Source organism: Crinia signifera, chromosome 6, assembly GCF_055691185.1.
Source record: "Crinia signifera chromosome 6, ASM5569118v1, whole genome shotgun sequence".
NCBI lineage: Eukaryota > Metazoa > Chordata > Amphibia > Anura > Myobatrachidae > Crinia > Crinia signifera.
This window is the reverse complement of record NC_139222.1, coordinates 248,712,748-248,732,120: the sequence shown is the minus strand read 5'-3', so window position 1 is coordinate 248,732,120 and position 19,373 is coordinate 248,712,748. Positions and strand designations below refer to the sequence as shown.

Here is a 19,373-nt window from a genome sequence, read left to right as displayed (position 1 = left end):
GATCCATGTCTTCAGAGGTTCCCCATTGCAGTGTAACCAACATATAGGTAAGGTGTATCTGGGAAAGAATAGTGAGGAATGCTCCTGGAGTGACAAGAAACGGGCAATGTATTATGCGGACACTCCCCCATTTCCAGTGGCCGCATCTCTAATTTATTAGCATGTGTGCAGTCGGCACACTTAAAGTACCACTAGAGGCATTTGATGTACTTGCACCATTGCCCACAAAACCCCAGAGTCTCTCACTGTAGCACTCTAAACCTGTCATTTACCAAATGTAACCACCTACTGCCCAATGTGAGGACACGCCCACTTTTCCAAATTAAACCCTCCCTCCCTTTTATGGTGCCCCCCCCTCCTGGATCCACCCCTGGCAATTATGTCATTACATGAAGTGATCGCATTAGTCATCACTTATCTTCTAATGAAAAAGATGGGGTGAAGGTTAACGTAGCGCTGGGATGTATATTTTATAGTTCGCCCGTCTGAATTTCCTGGGGTCTTACCCTATATGACCCCCAATAAACAGATTATTTTTAAGCGGGGTGAAACTCAGTTTCTAGGCGCTCTATATACGGACGTAGCTTGGATCCTAATAGTAAGCAATCTGGTATTGGAAAGAGAAAGTACTTCCCTTAATTCGGATTTTTCCTCTGTCAATTTCTCTCTCTTTCTCCACTTGAATCTTTTTCCTCCTTAGTCTCCTCCCAACTTTTCTCTCCTCCAATGAAAGGGTATGTGGAAGAAAATATGGGATGGTGTTATATCTTAAACACGACTAATTTATTCCATACACACTTTTTTTCTTAAGTGGTCTGGATGCGTACCAAACTCACAATAAAATGTGCATGAGAAAACATATCAAGGTGTCTTTCTACTGGGTGACACGCACCCGTACTCACGATGTAATCGGCTTTTGATAATCTCATCAAGGTTTCTTTTTCCAAAGATATTTATTGATAGGTATAAAAAACAAACAATATTTCATAAAATTTGCATAAAACTGTTTGAACCGCAATGCTTCTCTCAGACGGTGTTAACATGCCATTCACACATCCAAATGGAATTCCGGACCCAAATGGCAGCAAAATGACACATATACACTCACCTGAAATCAGCAACAGTCCCCCAGTGGGTGCACAATTAGATCTGAGTCGACATGTTTCGAGACTAAGTGTCTCTTCCTCAGGGCTCCCTGAGGAAGAGACACTTAGTCTCGAAACATGTCGACTCAGATCTAATTGTGCACCCACTGGGGGACTGTTGCTGATTTCAAGGGAGTGTATATGTGTCATTTTGCTGCCATTTGGGTCCGGAATTCCATTTGGATGTGTGAATGGCATGTTAACACCGTCTGAGAGAAGCATTGCGGTTCAAACAGTTTTATGCAAATTTTATGAAATATTGTTTGTTTTTTATACCTATCAATAAATATCTTTGGAAAAAGAAACCTTGATGAGATTATCAAAAGCCGATTACATCGTGAGTACGGGTGCGTGTCACCCAGTAGAAAGACACCTTGATATGTTTTCTCATGCACATTTTATTGTGAGTTTGGTACGCATCCAGACCACTTAAGAAAAAAAGTGTGTATGGAATAAATTAGTCGTGTTTAAGATATAACACCATCCCATATTTTCTTCCACATACCCTTTCATTGGAGGAGAGAAAAGTTGGGAGGAGACTAAGGAGGAAAAAGATTCAAGTGGAGAAAGAGAGAGAAATTGACAGAGGAAAAATCCGAATTAAGGGAAGTACTTTCTCTTTCCAATACCAGATTGCTTACTATTAGGATCCAAGCTACGTCCGTATATAGAGCGCCTAGAAACTGAGTTTCACCCCGCTTAAAAATAATCACTTATCTTCTGTTTTCTGCTTCTGCAGTGCTACTGTGCATGCATGGCAGCCCTTCTGCGGTAACTTACTGGGGTCCTGTAATAAACCTTATTTCGGCATGGGGTCCCAGACAAAATAGCTTGAGAGCCCCATGTATATTGTGTCTGGGATTTTTTGGGGGAATGGGGAGTAGATGTATGAAGAAGTGAACATGGTGGAGAAGTGAGCCACTGGAGAAGTTTATTATTTATTTATTAACAGTTATTTATATAGCGCATACAAATTCCACATCGCTTTACAGAGAATATTAGAACATTCACATCAGTCCCTGCCCCAGTGGAGCTTACCATCTATATTCCCTACCACATGTACATGCGCACACAGACATTCTAGGGTTAATTTTTGTTGGAAGCCAATTAACCTACCTGTATATTTTTGGATTGTGGGAGGAAACCAGAGTACCCAGAGTAAACCCACGCAAGCACGGGGAGAATATACAAACTCTGCACAGTTAGAGGGGGGATCGTACCCATGACCTCAGTGCTGTGAGGCAGTAATGCTAACCATTACACCACCCATGCTGCCCATGGCAGCTGTATAATTGTATAGACTGCACTTCTCCATGGGCACATTTCTCCACTCTTTTCACTGTTTTTTCAGTATTTAGGCGGCATACACTAAACGAAAAATGCGGTAAAAACCCAGTTATCGGGGGTATTGCTATCAAAAGCTGGCGATACCCCATAGAAGACTATGGGCTTCTTAATGTGACCACCGCCTTCCCGCATGGACCCCCACCCCCCCTCACCTTTGTCCGGGCAGCACAGCATTGTGACCTCCTCCTCCCTGCACCGTACATCCTCTTCTGGGTGCAGGGAGGAGGAGTAGAGCCTGCAGCCCCAGCAACCAGCATCATCATCAGCAGCTGGGTAAGGGAGGGAGGGGGGAGCCTCTGGAGAGCTGCCGGGGACACGCTGCACATCACCGGCACAATGCAAAGGACAACTCTTAAGATTGAAACTACCGCTGACACATGCCTCCACACCTGGCAATCTTGTCCGATTTAAACTACCTGGGGTCTTGGTCCGTGAGTTTAGCAGCCATTGCGGCATTTACCTGGCGACTATTTCGCCATTACATCTAGCAATCGTATACAATCATTACTGTAGCTACTTCAAGTGTTCTGTTCGTTTCTCCCCTATATAGGGAGATATTACTGTCAAAATCATATTGCGGCACCAGGCGATTACGCCAGCCACTGTACTTAGTATCTTTATCAAGACCACTACCTGTAGCTACTCAAAGTATCTCGTCCGCCCCTACACAGGGAGATATCACTAAATGATTACACATGTTGTATAGGATAATCTAATTTCTACCCTGCTAGCCCATTGCTGTTTATAGGAGACCGGGGCTCACATGAAATGCTTGTATGTTATTCTAACAAAATTTCTTTACTAATTGCAGGATTCCTACAATATGGATCTTTAATGCTGCTTTTTTTGAGTGTTTACTAGAACCTTTAACGTCTTCTATTCTTTTGACTATTTCTGCACGGCATCCCAGTGGTGTACTTTTGGACCTATGTGTTTTTTTCCCTGCAATGCCATCTTTGAGCACAGGGACTACACTAAGGACATCTGAGGACCACAAGCCTAAACGCACCTAAACGCACCTAAATACTTCCTTCTATACCTCACTACCAGGGTGTTATCACTCACCCGTTGTTCACTACAGTTATCACTGTACACAACAGGCAGCAGTATTCACCAGGGATTATAGTGATCTGTATTTGTTACCTACTACTACTACTATTGGTTCTCTCATTCCCATTTCTCTATATCCTCTCTTGGATATCTCTGTCGAATGTGTTTGGAAAATGTCAGGCAGGAGCTGATTGGTTGGTTGTTTATCACTCTCCATTTTATCACTTTTGAAGCTTAGTGCATCTGGCCCTCTGTCCCTCAGATGTCGGAGGGTATGGCAGTATGTGCTTACGACCTGAACTAGTAGGCAGAATAACAGCGTCAATTGTCACGCTGCTTCCAGCTCTTTGCAGGGGTGGGCTCGTATCTGACTGAGACCCCCTCCCGGCAAAAGCATAATTGTAAATTTGCGTGAATATATTAGTTTTAAAGATGTGAATTTAGGCAAAAAATCTGAAATGTGAATTGTGATAAATATTGGCCCATAGACTCTCTGGTTATTGGTGACCTCATAACAAGCCTCATGCAAACAGTTTTAATTGGTCTTTTTTGCCGATAAGAACTGAGTGCTGGGGGATTCTGTGTTTAGGTCTTGCACAGTTACATCATCGCTGGCAGCGATTAATCCATGTTCAGCTGTGATTCAGTGAGGTGCAGCCAACTTTTGTTAAGCTATGATTTAACCAACCCCTCTCTTCTAAATACATGTGTCAGACTGTTGCCTGGCAACCTATGGTATCTATATGTACAATCTGCAGAAAAGAAAATACTTGCACGTATAAAAAATTATACTCGACTATGGGCCTAATTCAGACCTGATCCCTGATCACAGTGGACGATTATTGATGAACTGCGCAATGTGTGCACGATGCCTGCTACTGAAGGAATCCTGATTCGTTTTCCCTTTGCTGGCCGTTCGCATGGTGATTGAGAGGAAGTAGGCGTCTGTGGGTGGTAACCTGTCATTTAATGGGAGTGCTAAGAGAAAACACTAGTCATGCCCCCCCCCCCCCCCCCCAAAAAAAACCCGTTGGGAATGTCATGGAAAACGCAGACATTCACAAGCATTTTAGGGAATGCTGCGTGATCCTGACCAGATTCGCCTATATTCATTGCAGCCACCGAATAAGTCCTGGACTATGAGGTTCTTGCGATGAGTGGTGACCAGTGGATAAATCATTCAATGATAAGCGGCTTGTGACGGGATTTAGACATTTGTGCTCAGCTGTGAAGTCCTCACTAGTCGTATACATCCATTCACTTAGGGTGCACCTTCATTTGCAAGGAAGGATTTTACTAAAGCGAGATGGCATCTACCTGTTTGCTGGACACTGCACATTTGCAGAGCAGCAATCAGGTCTGAATTAGGAATCCCGACCGCCGGTACTCCAACAGGGGATGAGCACAATAAATTTGCACTCTCCCATTTTGAAAAAAAAGGCACACAAATAGGGCATGTTATCATAATCAAGTGGCATAGCCACATAATAGTACCGCTAGAGGCTAAGCAAAGAGAGAGGGGACAGTTGCTGGGTAGAGTGAGGGGGGGACAGAGGCTGGAGATAGATGCTCAGCTGGTGGTAGAGCTGGGCAGAGACACAGCGGTCCACAAAGCTGTAGTTACATACTGTCAGGTACCCGTTCACTCTCCTATACTCTTTTTCTGGGCAATACAGTAATTTATCCAATTACGCTGTTCGGCATTTATGGACTCGATAAGCAGCGAATGATGGCTGCTTAGCGAGTCTTGCTGAATCAGGCCCTGTGTCCAACTATTTTGCAGGCTTGCATTTAGCTATTCATTTTCTGATTCCATTGAACTAATCAATTACCTACAGTATATTAGACTGATATGAGAATTTCCCCCTGCTAAATTAAATGACTATTTTTCCTTAATACCAATTATTACTCATTGTCTGTTTATGTGCGTACTGTGATGTGGTAGAGACTAGATCCCCTTCAGTTTTGATTACAGGATGTGATGTTCAGTGAGGGCGGAAGTTGTTAGATGCCCTCACAACATTTTTTTATTTTATCTGTAATTCATGTACAGATGGGACAAGGCTCATCTTTGCAGGGGATGTCGATGGCGACGCCAGCCGCCATCCCTCGCCAGCCGCCATCTGTATAGCGAGAAGGGGACGCGCGCACGAGAGGCGCGCACATCCCGTTTCCAGCGCTTCCCCCGGGTCATCGCCGGCTTGTCGGCAGTCACCCAGGGTCCCCGCCGCCTGCCCGCACCCCCCCCCCCCCCTAACCCTGTCCGTCTCCCTGAAGCGGAGACGGACAGAATTCCCGTCACCCTGCCGACGGAGATTGAGACGCGCGTGCGCGTGAGTTGCACGCGCGTCTCAGTCAGATGGCAAGCCGGGCTGCTGGCGGATCGTCAGCGGTGACGTTCTGGCGATTCGCCAGCAAACAAGAGCCCGGACCCATCTGTAGGTGTAGGTTATTTTGTTTTATTTTATCTGCATTGTACCCTCACGGGCTCGCTATGCTCACACGCTTGGACTGTGCTATAGCCCCACCTCTGCAACTGCCACTGACAAGGAAGTCCAGAAACAGAGCATTTTGTACCTAAAGGAATGGGTCATGTTGGAGGGTATGGTACAGTAGGTAGGTAGGTGTGGATTAGTTTAGTAGGTAGTCAGGTATATAGCAGGTAAGTAGTATGTAGGCAGGTGGTAGGTATGTAGTGAGTAGGCAATAAATAATAGGGAAGTATAGAGTAAATAATTAGTAAGGTAGGTAGATAGGTAGGAGGTAAATAAACCAAGTGATAACTCGGAGGTGAAGCAGTAATGAAGCACAATTTGTCAGTGATCGGGTGCACTGGGTTAAGCTGGATACACACCTACAGATTTATCTCAATGTTAAATCAAATAGCTTTAACTAATTTGTCTGAATGACTATTTTCCAGTGTTTGGAGCAAATGTTTGATTTTCATATGCTCCCACACATTCCCAGATTTTTGTTCCCACCAGATAAATTGGATGGATAAATCTGTAGGTGTGTGTGCCCAGCATTACACTACAAGCATCACCACAGAGTCTATCCTACAGTACTACTGCACTACATCGTAGTCATCAAGTGATTTATCGGTTTTACATGGCCAGGTAAAAGGGAAATATTCCTCCTCCTCTTACTGATGTGTCTTATATAGTGATTAACTGAATTTCCGCAGAACATCAAAGTCAAATGTGCCTGTACTACTTACAGACTCATTCATTAATGATGTGCAGCGGGTGATCTTTTAATTTGTCTGTTCAACAATACAAAGCACACACGCCTGGCAAGGTTACATCTCATACACCGTACAGGTCGTGTCTCCTGAACAAATGTAAGATTACCGGGGCTTATTTATTAATTGTACAACTAACCAGGGTCTCTGGGGTCTGCTAAGTAGGTGTAGAGGGGCGGAGGTTGTTGTGGGGAAGATCATGAAGCACATTCAGGATTTGGGAGCTGAAAGTTTGTAGCCTACAGGGAGAGGCGGGCAGGATTGGCCAGATGATCCTGGTTATTTATTCATAGGGAGCTGAGGAAATGCCAGGTAGCCGGCAGAGGCAGTGATCCCGACTGAAGCAGACAGAACACAGGGAAGCAGGCATGGAGCTGTCCCTACAGCCCTATCCAAGAGGGGGCATCTAAGTAATAGCCTACGGGGAAGGAGACGGGGATCCACAGCAGCAGGTCACAGTGGAGTGCAACAGCAGCCAAAAGGGGGAGGGAGAAGACAGTGGGGGCAGAAAAGGAGAAATTAGAGGATACAAGGAGCTACAAAGAGACGATTTACACTGATCTGTCAGCATCAGCAGCAGCTCTGCATCTCTCTGGGCTCGTTCTGTCCTCTCTCAGCTGTTGGGCTGAATTTGGATACCATGGGAAACAGTTTATCCAGCAGCATCCCTACATTCCCCCGGGGAAGCCAGACCAGACCACACAGGGTTCACCTGCAGCACCATCACCATCACATCAAAGGTAGGTCATCAACTATCACTGTCACTCATGGCTTCACCTCCATCACAGGCAGGTGCATCCTTGCCTTGCTGGTGACCTCCAGGTATAAACTCCCTGGAATTCACATTTCACACTTCTATCCCTGCATGTATCCACTCCAGACTGTCTTATGTCATCAGAGCCCAGGCTTCTATTGTTCCCCACTGGTGTGCCATGCATAGCTGTGGGGTGTAACGTAATCTGTGTCTTTAGAAGATACTTTATCTAAATGCCGTCTAGACGTGGATGGATTGACTTTCTGAAACTCATTTGTGATGCTGCATCACAGAAATGCCATCAGTTAATAAGGTCATTAGTATTTCCCATTGCCACGGGCACACCCCCTGCCGAGGAATGTAATGCTGTGTATACCTGTGTACTGTAGCTCTGATCGGCAGCATGAGGTCACATCTCACCCACTCTGCCCTCAGCACGTGTCAGAAGTACAAGCAGATATCAAATCATTGGCACCTCGTTATCTATGGAGATGAATTCAATAAGGAAAGCCTGTTAATCGCTGACTTGTTTAGATACTGTACAGCAGGGTTGCCTACCTGACCCTCATCCATGCGGGAGAAAATGCTCTGTTCCTGGGCTTCCCTGGTAATGTGTGATTGCCATCACCTGTGGTAATTAATAAGAAAGGTGTCACCACAGGTGCTGGCAATCATACATTACCAGGGAAGTCCAGGAACAGAGCATTTTATCCCTGAAGGAGAGGGTCAGGTAGGCAAGTATGCTGTACATCCTTTGCTTTGCAATAAGTTAGGTCACTGAAATCAGGTGTGGGGACCACACTAAGGGTGGGATGTAGTAACATACATCGCCGCCCCCCACCGCAATGCTAGCGCATATGTACTCAGGGCCGTTTCTAGACAATTTAGCTCCCAGGGCGAAGAAATAAAAATGCGCCCCCCCCCCCTCCGGCGCGCGCCGAAATAGGGGGTATGGCTTAATTTTAAAAGGGGTGTGGCTTAATGTAAGGCGTGGTCTAGCAGGAAAACAATTACCTTATATCACACTTTTGCATCCTGCATGACCAGACATTGGTTACCGCAGGAATTGTTATTGTCCTCCCGCACTTAAGTTGGCCGGCTAAAGGCCACACACAGTGACCTAGTACGCCTCACAGATCAAGGCCAAACAATGACAGGCTACTTAAATCATTATACACTATTTATCCGTGATGCCAATTACGCACTACGCCGTACACTGTGATGACGATTACATATTACGCCGCACACCGTGATGACAATACACATTACACCGCACACCAAGATGCCCATTAGACCCCACACTGTGATGGCAATTACACAATACTCTCCACATCGTAATGCCCATTACACATTAATGCACACGTAATGCCCATTACACGCAGTTGTGCCGCTGCCGCACAACTGATGTCATTTACTAATATGCCCCCACAGTGCCAGATATGCCCCCACAGCGGCACACATATGCCCCCACAGCGCCACAAATATATGCCCCCACAGTGCCACAAATATATGCCCCCACAGTGCTACACATATGCCCCCACAGTGACACAAATATATGCCCCTACAGTGACACAAATATATGCCCCCACAGTGACACAAAGATATGCCCCTACAGTGACACACATATGCCCCCACAGTGACACAAATATATGCCCCCACAGTGACACACATATGCCCCCAGTGACAGAAATATATGCCCCCACAGTGCTACACATATGCCCCCACAGTGCCACAAATATATGCCCCCACAGTGCCACACATATGCCCCCAGTGACAGAAATATATGCCCCCACAGTGCCACAAACATTTGCCCCCACAGTGCCACAAATATATGCCCCCACAGTGCCAAACTCACTTTGTCTCCGCTGCTTCCGAGGGGAGGGGAGCGCATCGTGCCTCTCTCCTTCCCCTTCAGTGTGTGTACCTGAGCTGAGCCGTCAGCCATTCATATCTCGCGCCCGAGCTCTGATTGGCTGACAGCGGCAGCCCAGTGACGTGAGCGAGGGGACGGAGAGACGCATGATGCGTTCCCCTCCCCTCTCCAGCGTGGAGTCAGGCCGGCCGGGGAGACAGCGGCGGCTACGGGGTGTTGGGGGGGGGAGACTGCCGGGCGCCCTGGCTGTTTCAGAGGCGGACAAGCCGTGCGGCGCCCCGGGCTGCTGCACGGCTTGTCCGCCTCTAGAAACGGCCCTGTATGTACTAACAAACGCGGCTAGCATCGTGATGCGGTGACGGAGCCCCCCGCGATACCTGTGATGTGGTGTACGGGGGTCTCCGTCACCTCCTGGTCTCTGCGGCGGTCCCCGGCGTCTCCTCCCCCATGCAGCCGGAAGGACATCCCTGGCTGTGACATGCTGCTGGGGGAGGAGGAGCAGCATGGAGGATGGGGAGGGGGGTCTGCATCTGCAGCGTGCGACGGGTGGCTATAGAAGCCCATAGGGTATCGCCATCTTGGGGTGGCGATACCCTGCCCTGCGAAGTCGGGGCGGACAGACCTTAGTACATTAGAAAATGCAGTAAAACCTGGGAAAATGGGGGTTTTACCGTATTTTCCCCTTAGTACATCCCGCCCATAAAGCTGTCTGCCGCAACCTTATATCAGTACCAGAAGGTTACATGTGAAGGCTTCACATGCACAGACTCTGTGGAAAATGGAGCCATTTTTAGTGTCCTTTAGACATAAAAAATCGGCTCCGCCTCCCCGACCACCCAGAAAGCTGCGCTAGTTCACTGCAATGCCCACATTCTCCCTCGGTGGGGGGTCTGTGGGCACCAGATAACGTTATTCATGCAGAATTGTGTCATCATAGCCCCACCCCCACTGTACAATGCCTGTAAAACCAGCATTGTTAAGCAGGAGCGTGGTCACAATGATGCGACCGCATTGTCCACGCCCCCGCAAAGCCTCATTTCAGTGACTCGCACCCTGCCACCTATTTCATCATGTCAGCCACCCCCCTGCCCTGCTCCCACGAGCTGGCCGTCCTCTCCCAGAGAGGTCAGCCTAATAAATCTGTAGGTGTGTACCCAGCATTAAAGTCAGCAACCATGCAATAAAATCTGTGGTGTCATGAGAGAGGCAAATATCTTAAATGGACTCAGGGGTCAGTGTGTGTACACCCTGCGCCCATCATAGATACTCTTACCATACTATCCCTTTAAACAGGGACACTAATGAATTGCACAGGTTCCTTGACTGGCCTTAATTCAAGTCTGCATTTCACCTGGTGCTAAGCAGCTAAATAACCTGTCAAAGGCGTAACTACTTTTTTTGCGGCCCCCCGCAGGACATTTCGGGCGCCCCCCCCCCCCCCCCCCCCCCCCCGAAATATTAACCCCCTCCTTACCCGTCCCCATTGCCGCCGGCGCTTCTGCCTCTAACCCGACACGCAGATCTGTGTCGGGTGACGGGCGGTCCCCGGCTCCGGCTGCATTGCTAATATAATAACAGACACTCGGAAAATGGCTGCCCCCATACAGCATTATGGGGGCAGCCATTTTCCGAGTGTCTCTTATTATATTAGCACTGCAGCCGGAGCCGGTGACCGCCCATCACCAGACACAGATCTGTGTGTCGGGTTAGAGGCAGCGGCGCCGGCGGCAATGGGGTAAGGAGGGGGAGGGCAGGAGTCGGGAGCCGGGACCAGGTGGTAACTATAGTCCCGCAGACCCCCCAGGCGCCCACACCTGCCTAGCGCCTCCCCGCCACCGCGGGGGCTGCGGGACTATAGTTACGCCACTGTAACCTGTGTAATTCATGATCATCTTGATTTAAAGCGATATTATGGTAAGCCTAATTATAGATATGTATATATGTGTAATATAGTGTCAGATAAAGGAGTTGGGGTCCAAAATTCAAAAAAGGGAGTCACACCAACTGCCAGTGAGTCCCAGCCTGTGCTGTTTGGTTTTACACTTGGTGTGGCTCACCTCTGGAGTTGCCACTGACTGTGTACAGTATATACAGCATGAACTTTGCACTGTATTTTATGGTACTGTTTGGACTGAGGGATACATATCATACTAGCCTACCTGACCCTTTCCATGAGGGAGAAAATGCTCTGTTCCTGGATTTCCCTGGTAATGTAGGATTATCATCACCTGTGGTGAGCTAGTTAATTGATAAGAAAGATGTTTCACCACAGGTGATGTCAAATATTACGGGGAAATCCAAGAACAGAGAATTTTCTCTCTCAGGGCGGGATGTACTAAAAGGAATATGCGGTAAAACGCCTGTATCACCGCATTTTCCTATGTACTATTACCCGGCCGCACGGATTTTGCCGGGCAGGGTATCGCCACCCAAAGGTGGCGATACCCTATAGAAGCCTATGGGCTTCTTTTAGCCACCCGCCGCCTCGCTGACCCCCCCTTTCCCCCTCCCTTGGGCTTACCTTCTTCCAGGTCTTCCTTGACCCCGAAAGGTAAGCCCTTCCTCCGGCTGCAGGGGGAGGAGGAGGCGCCGGGGACAGCCTGCTTAGCTGTCCCCGGCGTGTAGGAAGCAGGAGGCAGCAGGGAGGAGACGGAGACCCCCCGCAGACCACAGTACAGGTATCGCGGGGGGTGTCTCCGTTACCGCACCGGGATGCCAGCCGCATATGTTAGTACATATGCGCTGGCATCGCGGCGGACAGCCGGCGAAGGGCGGCGATGTATATTAATACATCCCGCCCTCATGGAGAGGGTCAGGTAGGCAAGTATGATACATATATATGTATTGCTTGGAGTGGCGGGGCTTGAAAATCGTGAATTTGTTTCTAGTCATTATGGAGGGCACTGATTCATACCATTGACACCTATGTTGCAGAATGTACGTAACATACATGCAGCACTCCAGCCAAACTTAAATTGGTGAAATTTTTAATAGCATCAACAACGTTTCAATACATTTAGTATCGTCATCAGGCTACTAAATGTACTGAAATGTTGCTATTAAAATTTTCACTAATTCAAGTTTGGCTGGAGTGCTGCATGTCTTGTTACGTGTATATATGTGTGTATGTGTATATGTGTGTGTATATATATATATATATATATATATATATATATATATATATATATATTGTGGCAGATACAGCATATTTCTACATGAGGATAATGTGAAAAATCCAGACCAGGTTTTAGAGCAGCAGCAGAACAATTAGTTCCAGTCCAGGTTTCTTACCTCATGCGATGAGGGTCGGGCTGATTAGCAGCACCTGTAGCTTTCTGATACAAGTGTTTCCAGGGCAGGAGGTCATTGCTCCTGATGATGGAATAAGCTGCACAGGTGATAGGCCGGGGGTGTGGCCTATGATAGGGACCACTAGAACATTGTAACACCTGAATGCTGTAATGCTGTAACCGTGCTTGCCTAAGCTGTTTACCTGGTATGCTATTAGCCTGCTACAAAATAAAAACCAAGACTTTATCTTATCCAGCGGATGTGATTCCGTGTCACAACATATATATTAAGGTATAATTTAGCCTATTATCTGTGGACCTCTTCAGCATGCCAGGCCGAGTTCGTGCATCTTGTGCTTTTCCAGGTGCTGTGGAGATCCCATGAGACAGGGCTTGCTGTGATTTGTAGTCTACAACAGGTGATGACGCACAGGCCGTGTACTACTACTCTGCTGTGGAGATGGGGAATTTTATTGCATTAATGAACAGGATTTTTAACAAGACTATGTTGTATAAAATAATGTGGCTGAACCTTTGTTTGTGAAACTGTGCGGTCTCTGGAATGACTTCTTCATACACAAAATTATAAACCCACACATCAAATCCCAATGAGATAGCAGAGGATATACAGTAACCACAGCTTCGCCAGAGCAGAACATCCCTTCAGAGAGACAGATTTCATGTCCCTGCTGGGACCCAGAGAATATATATTATTTGCTCCTGCTGATGGAATACTAACAGGGCCGGCGCCACCACTAGGCAGCTCTAGGCATTTGCCTAGGGCGCCGGCACCTGGAGGGCGGCAGTTCGCCCCTCACCCCCAGCGAACTGTGTAAAAAAATTGCTGCCCCGGAGTCCCTGCAGTGCTGGGGCGGTCAGGGGTGTCCATGCCGTAGGGGTACCTGCGGCGCCGTCATGTGTATAAAGCTGGCTGCGGCCGGCGGGGTCCCTGTAGTGAATAGCAAATAACTAGCGCTATGCGCGTGGCGGCACGGGAAGCGCTAGTTATTTGCTATTCACTACAGGGACCCTGCCGGCCGCAGCCAGCTTTATACACATGACGGCGCCACAGGTACCCCTACGGCACGGACACCCCTGACCGCCCCAGCACTGCAGGGACGCCGGGGCAGCAATTTTTTATACAGGTACCACCCCTCCCCCCCTCTCTCCCCCCGGCACCGGGGCGCCCCCACCCCGACTCGCCTGGGGCGCTCCGGTGCCTTGCACCGGCCCTGAATACTAACTGATTTGTCTTTTCTATGTATTCAATACATAGCTACTGCATTACTCAAGCATGTATAGTGAAATAAAGTGACATAAATAATATTAGTATTTTTTTTATGTATTATGCTACCACACGTCTTTATGTTTAATATTTGACCCTATATAGTTCTTTTTTTCAGTGTTAGTAGAAAAGTTTGGGTTCAGTTCTGTGTTACACAAGTGGCTGTAGCTATGATCAGCCTCTTCAAGGCAAAGACGTGCCTTTCTTTAATTTTAGGCTAGCAAGACTCTAGATAGACGCCCACTACACTCCCGTGAGTCAGGGTGGTTCCATGCGTTCGCATCGTTGCCAGCCCGAAGCGCCCAATGTCACAGAAAGACAGATCCAGGCAAGATTTGTACAGCTCAGAATAGGAAGCACATAAAGGGGTTTATTCTGGTTGATTCGCTCGGATGCAAATTTGCACCCTTGCGAGTCAACCAGAGACCCCCCTCGCAGCGTGTGTTCGCACGCAGGGCCTGCGGATGGATGTTTAACATAAACATCTATTCACACCACCAGAAGAAAGCAGAATGGGGAGATAATAGCTGCAAACATAGTTCAGCACGGAGGGGCAGGGAGCTAAAATGACACTTTATCCAAACCAATTCTCCACGGACCCATGAAGAGCCCAGTCCCTGAAATGTTCTGTAGCATCTCCTCTCTGGGGTTCTCCAGGGAAGGAGCAACTGAGCAGATGTGTTATACTTACAAAAGGTTCTGCGTCCAGGGCCTGTGGAAGGCTTTGCAGCACGCTAGGCAAAACTTTCATTTCACCAACCCCACACTGCCACCAATACCCACTTTCCAGCACCTCAAGGGAAAGTCTGACAATGCCATCTTAGACTCAGACTGGTAGACTCGGTCACAAGGGGTACCAATGTTTTGCGTATGCGCAGTAGCATTCCTGCACATGTGTATACGCTGGGTGCGTGTGAAAAATCGATTCACTCGGTGCACGCTCCCTGTCTTTCGAGCGGGTGGTGGAGAGGGGCTTGGGGTGTCGGCCAGGGCCATCAGCATTTGTGAACGGCCAGTGTTTCATGGGTGTTCCCAGGAAAATGCTGGGTGTACACATGCTAATGCATTCGTGATGCACGTGTGTGTGTGTGGGGGGGGGGGGGGGGCGTACAGCTGCCATAACCGGATGTCAACTGCTCCAGTAGGAAGGTGGGCTGTCTGGGGCGGGGGAGGGGGGGTGACATCATAGTGCAGCCAGCTCTCCATAGTCTTTTTATGTTTTTCTGTTTAATGGTTTTTGGAGCAGCTGCCCACAACTGACTGCAGCGTCCATTAGAAGTTTTTACTAGCGCCCCCTATATATTTTTCATTCTTCTACCACTCCAGACGCCTATTTTCTGTCACTCACCTTGCGAACGGTTAGCAAAGAAAAAAATAGCAGGCTACTATGTCAGTAACGCATCATGCATTCGCATTGCCGGCCATACGCATGCACAGTGTATTGATAATTTGCAGCCATGCAATCAGGTCTGAATCACCCCAAGGTCATGAATAGACAATACTCACTGGGACTTTCAATGAAAAACTGCAGCTACCGTATATTGTAACGTTTCGGAATGTAATCCATCATCGGAGAAAAAGTGTTCTCTGTATACTATTATATCTGTCTATCTATAAATACTGGTCATATTTTGCATTTTTAAAAGACAACAAGGATAACGGCAAAATATAGTGCCTTGTGGGGTTTTATATTTACATGGGAGATAAATAAAGCTGATCACAACTGACAGGTTCTTCAGGTTTGGAGGCACAATGTGAAAGCGTGAATGTCAAGGATATTTGCATCCATTTCAGAAATACAACTTACAGTTTTTTAAATACTGACATTGCTTTATTATATCCCACCGGAATTGTGAATCGCTTCACATAACTGGTCAGTCGTTTTAATTCATTAACAGTGTATGGTTGCAGCATTGCATACTTACCATGTGCTTCTGGCCACTTCGGGGGGGATATAATGTCAGGGGGAGGTTCTGGTTGCCCGGAAACCCCCGTCTTTTTGGCAAGTGCCTTAAATGATGACAACAATAGCACTGGTATATAATAGGATTAATAGATCTGCCACCACATCATGCAGTGTAAGGGACAGAGCAGAGCTGCTGCACATGCCCAGTGTACCAGTTTCTTCTACCACATTTACTGTATGTGTGGATCTGAGACCTCAGTCATCGCAATGGACCAGAGAGCAGCTGCCAGGAGGAAGAGACAGGAGCCTTACCATGAAGTGGGAGATTGTAAGCTTAGAAAGTGCTGTACTGGTTCTATTATGTTTGTGTATTTATTAATTGTATGTTTAACCTTTTGCTGACCACTTATCCACATTTTGAAACAGCCTATACTATAGACCAGCTGTACGGCTAACTAATAATACTAGTATCCAGTGTATTAAAAACCCTGTTTTTATGGCTGTTACCGCTCCCCCAGACTCCGTAGGATATTTTGGATTACATTGGCAACCCCCCTCTAAAAATCCTGCATTTGCCACTGATAGGCCCCGCCCCCATTGGTAAAGAAGCTTGTGATTTGTATGTATGGCACAATTTTAAACCACTTAGCTCTGCTCGCTCAGTGCAGCATCTCAATTTGTCTGCAATTGCTGGTATTACTCCTCCATCCAGCCTGCTTCTCTAGGAAGCTTGCAGGAGATTCAACCACTTCTCAGGGGGTGTGGGGAACAACAAAGAAAATGTGAGTCTCCCGCAACTTCCTGGTAAAGTACGCATCATTGACCATCTGAGCAACCCTATTTTTATCCATTGCAAGAAAGCCACCTTTGCCATTGTATATACATACATAGACACCACTGTGTTTGATCTTCCTACATTGGCTCACTGTAATATCTAAAGCTGGGTACGACTGTGCAATTTATCGATATGCACGATAACAATATTGTTAACAATGCATGCTATCGTCTAGGGTGTACCCACTATATCGTTAACGATACATGCTCCCATCGGTCGTTAATGATCCCATTCCCACCCCCCCCCTCCCCGCCCCCCGTCATCTAAGCATGCAGTCAAATCTGACTATATTGTCAACGATTGCATGTTCGTTGGGGGCTAAGTGATGTCACTGAACAATATCTTCAATGATATTGTTCAATTTAATGATATTGATAATTTAATGCAACTATTGTCTGCTTGTTTCATTGTAGTGAGATGGCTATGTTGTCTGTACTGTAAATGTCAGTCTACAATAGAATGTAGATTAAAGGTGTTTTTTTTTTTTTTTACAAATTCATGAGTGAATATGTTACCCCTAAATTACAATGGTAATAAACTAACCTTCCATAATATTTTGCTTCAAAGCAGTATAAGCTGCCATGTCTTGCCTTTGCTTAACTGTCAGGACAGTTCTTCGTCAGGATCTCCTTCAAAAGTTGGGCAATGCTCACAGTGGTTTTTCATGACATTGTCCCGCATTCAATGCAAGTGACTGGCACAAATAACTAGAATGCTGGCGGCCGTGAACCTTAATGCAAAATCATTTTTTTGCACCTATATATTTTTATCACGCGTTTAAAAAACATCAAAGCATTTGTCTTGTTAAATGTTTATTTATTTTGTTTTCTATGGGTGTCATCCAATAGAACTACCATGTTAGTACATTTACACACACGGGACACGGTCATTGGGCCTACAGCAAGTTGGTCAACAATAGAAACATAGAATTTGACGGCAGATAAGAACCACTTGGCCCATCTAGTCTGCCCCTTTTTTTAGGTCGACATGGTTCTAGGTCAACATGGGTCTAGGTCGACATGGGTTTAGGTCAACAGGTCATTAGGTCGACACAAGCTTTAGGTCGACAGTCAAAAGGTCGACATGGAGTTTTTCACTGTTTTTTTGAGCCGACATGTGCCGACAGGCGGTATTTCATGCCCTACCATCCACTAGGGCGTGGTGGGAGAATAAAATATTGTGCTGAGTGTCCATGTCGACTGTGTCGACATTCGGGTTAAAAAACAGTGAAAAACCCCATAACAACCTTTTGAATGTCGACCTAGACACTGTTGACCTAATGCTTGTGTCGACCTTGTCCCATGTTGACCTTTCTCCATGTCGACCTTTCTCCATGTAGACCTAACGATTGTTGACCAACTTGCTGTAGACCCAATGATCCCAACCCCCCCCCCCCCCCCCACACACACACACTATCAAATATTGATAAAGTTGTCTAATATAATGACGAAACGCATCACTTTTTTTCTTTTTAACACACCAGACGACTCTTTCTGCCATCTATTCTGAAGCAGTTTGGACTTATTCCAATGAGAAATGTATTCCCTCATCCATTACCTTTTGGGACTACACCTGCTAAACTGGATTTATCCATATTAATTTATTATAATCCTTATCCATATGCTGCTACTTGCAAGACACCTCCAGCAGTAATCCATTTACTCAGCCAAGTCATGGATGCCAATGACGATTTATTCTTAACCAATTCATATGTCCATCTTCTTCGGGAAATGTACTCCTGAACCCATTGCCTCTTGTGACCACAATCCCCTTATCCACCTGGATTGGATCCATTTATCCGCACAGTGAGACCGCATGTTACTATGTTCCACTAACCTCCAACAGTAACTAATCCACTATACAAAGTTGTGGATTCCAGTGGTGAGATTATCATCTTGATACCATTGTACCAAAACGATGTTCCATATATCATTGTGGACTGAGTAATTCAGGACTTTATGATATCCTCTGAGTGTGTACTGTACATTACTCAATTTTAATAGTTTTTATACATACTGTACATGTCTTAGCATTATAATTATTAAATTTCTCTTTTTAATGTGAAATTGATCCACCTTATAATTTCTTAGCGCTACCTATTTTTACTATGTACCAGAGGAAGAGGCAATGGAGTCATCTGCCGCCGGGCTCCTGCTCTCAAGGGGGCACCTCTCCACCACTGCCAGTTTAAATCCATTAATTGAAAGCCATCAAAATCGCTTCTGTGGCTGAGTTCTGAAATATATATGTGTTCTCCCTCTCTTTCTGTATATGCATACATTATATAATACAGCGGTTCTCAAACTGTGGGTCCCCATCTGCTTAGCATGGGGTCGCAACTCCATGTTGTTGACCATCAGGCTGATGACTTTTCTAATCTCAGTCAGTGATTCAAGGAGTCTGAACAATCTGAATTGTCTGTTATTTTAGACTCCTCCCATCATTGTGTGCCTCCACAATGCTGTCATGTATGTGCTGTCTGCTGACTACACATGTGATGTGATTAGTTATGGTATATCAGACTCCTCCCATCATTTGTGCCTCCACAATGCTGTCATGTATGTGCTGTCTGCTGACTACACATGTGATGTGATGGGTTATGGTATTTTAGACTCCTCCCATCACTCTGCGCCTCCACAATGCTGCC

At 46.6% G+C, this 19,373-nt stretch overlaps 1 protein-coding gene across 3 annotated transcripts in view; it reads left to right on the top strand.

The window, feature by feature from the left end:
- The window catches only part of NEURL1 (neuralized E3 ubiquitin protein ligase 1), a 398,530-nt gene that overhangs the window by 119,244 nt on the left and 259,913 nt on the right, over positions 1-19,373 (top strand). For 2 of the 3 annotated variants that reach the window (XR_014444620.1, XM_083149285.1), the window contains exon 1: positions 6,994-7,523. The exons of the other annotated variant lie outside the window; for it this stretch is intronic. Coding sequence is in view for 1 of the 2 variants with exons in the window: in XM_083149285.1 (XP_083005411.1) it covers positions 7,424-7,523 (100 nt within the window). In the remaining variant the exon portion in view is untranslated. Of the gene's footprint in view, positions 1-6,993; positions 7,524-19,373 lie in introns of those variants that run through there. 3 annotated transcript variants of the gene reach the window in all.